This window comes from Emiliania huxleyi (genome assembly GCF_000372725.1).
Source record: "Emiliania huxleyi CCMP1516 unplaced genomic scaffold EMIHUscaffold_8945, whole genome shotgun sequence".
NCBI classification, from domain to species: Eukaryota; Haptophyta; order Isochrysidales; family Noelaerhabdaceae; genus Emiliania; species Emiliania huxleyi.
The window spans coordinates 1-1,216 of NW_005195341.1; the positions used below are offsets into that span (position 1 = coordinate 1).

Sequence of the window (1,216 nt, forward strand, 5' to 3'; positions counted from 1 at the left end):
GTGCGCGCACGTGCAGCGCACACAGCAGCACCTCCCCACACCCCACCCACCCCGTCGCGCCGCCGCCGCCGCCCCCGCCGCCGCCGCCGCCCCCGCTGTAGGTGTAGCGTTTGGGGGGGCGACTGGCGACGGCAAAAATGCAAGCCCCGCCCCTGGCCACTGTGTATTTGAGGCGGTGGCCGGTGCCGAGCGCAGGCAGTGCCCACAGGTCGGAGCTCGGACCTTAAGACAGCCTTGTAGATCCCTGGGAGAGGGTGGTGGAGAGCTGTCACTGTGCTGTGTTAGTGCCAGTGCGCGCCAGTCCCGAGTCCCGTGCCCCCCGAGTACCTGTGCGAACACAGGATCTTGGAGGACGATCTCAAGGATTGAGAAAGAGAGAGAAGGGGCGGGGGGGGGGGGGGAGAAGCAGAAGCAGAAGACGACGACGGCGACGACGACGACGAAGACGAAGAAGAAGAGAGGGAGAAGGGGAAGGAGGAACGATAAAGGGTCCACTGTGAAGGCGTTTATGTGAGCTTGATCGTCTTGGTGCCGGGGTTGTGTTTTTGTGTGAAGGCGCCGTTCCAGATCGCGCATGTATGTGCTGCCTATCTTGCAAGACTGGCGCTGGAAGCCGAGCGGGGCTCTGACTGGCCACATGTTCGGCAAACGCGGATACCGCGACGGCACGCTCCTTACCACGTCCGTTGTGCCGCCTAAAGGCCGCTTCAACGCACCGGCAAATGCGGTCGCCGAGGACGAGGCGCGAACTCGCGAGGCGGCAAAGAGGCAGAAGACTGAGGCGGAGAAGCGGATCGTAGCGGAGCGCTGCCCGATCTGCTGGGACTCGCCGCCCGACCAGCTTGTCACCGCGCCGTGCGGCCACACCTTTTGCCGCTCGTGCATCATGGCCGCGCTCGTCATCCGGAAAGAGTGCCCCTGTTGCCGCGAGTCCCTCAGCTCCCACCGCGCCCTAACTCACCGGAGTGATCCCGAGGTTGTCCCTCGCCACCCGGAAGCGACCGAGTTGCAGCCCACAGCCGGCGAGGCGCGGCAGTCCGCAGCCGGCGAGGCGCGGCAGCGTGACGCAGGCGAGGTGCGACAGTGCGGCACCCCAGGGTGCTTCCTGGCCGCGTTCCACGCCGGGCCTTGCGTGCCGGAGGCCGTCTGGACTCCGCGCATGCGGACCGCGCCCGTGCGGTTGCAGGGAGGCGAGGGGGGGGGCTTGGCGACGGCC

General features: G+C 67.1%; 1 protein-coding gene across 1 annotated transcript; it reads left to right on the top strand.

The window, feature by feature from the left end:
* Window positions 1-637: 637 nt before the first annotated feature.
* EMIHUDRAFT_125289 (hypothetical protein) lies at window positions 638-1,075 on the top strand (the record flags this gene model as incomplete). The annotated part of the gene is made up of 1 exon (XM_005757907.1): window positions 638-1,075. A coding segment is annotated over one exon (438 nt), but the record flags the coding sequence as incomplete, so codon positions are not given.
* Window positions 1,076-1,216: the final 141 nt, after the last annotated feature.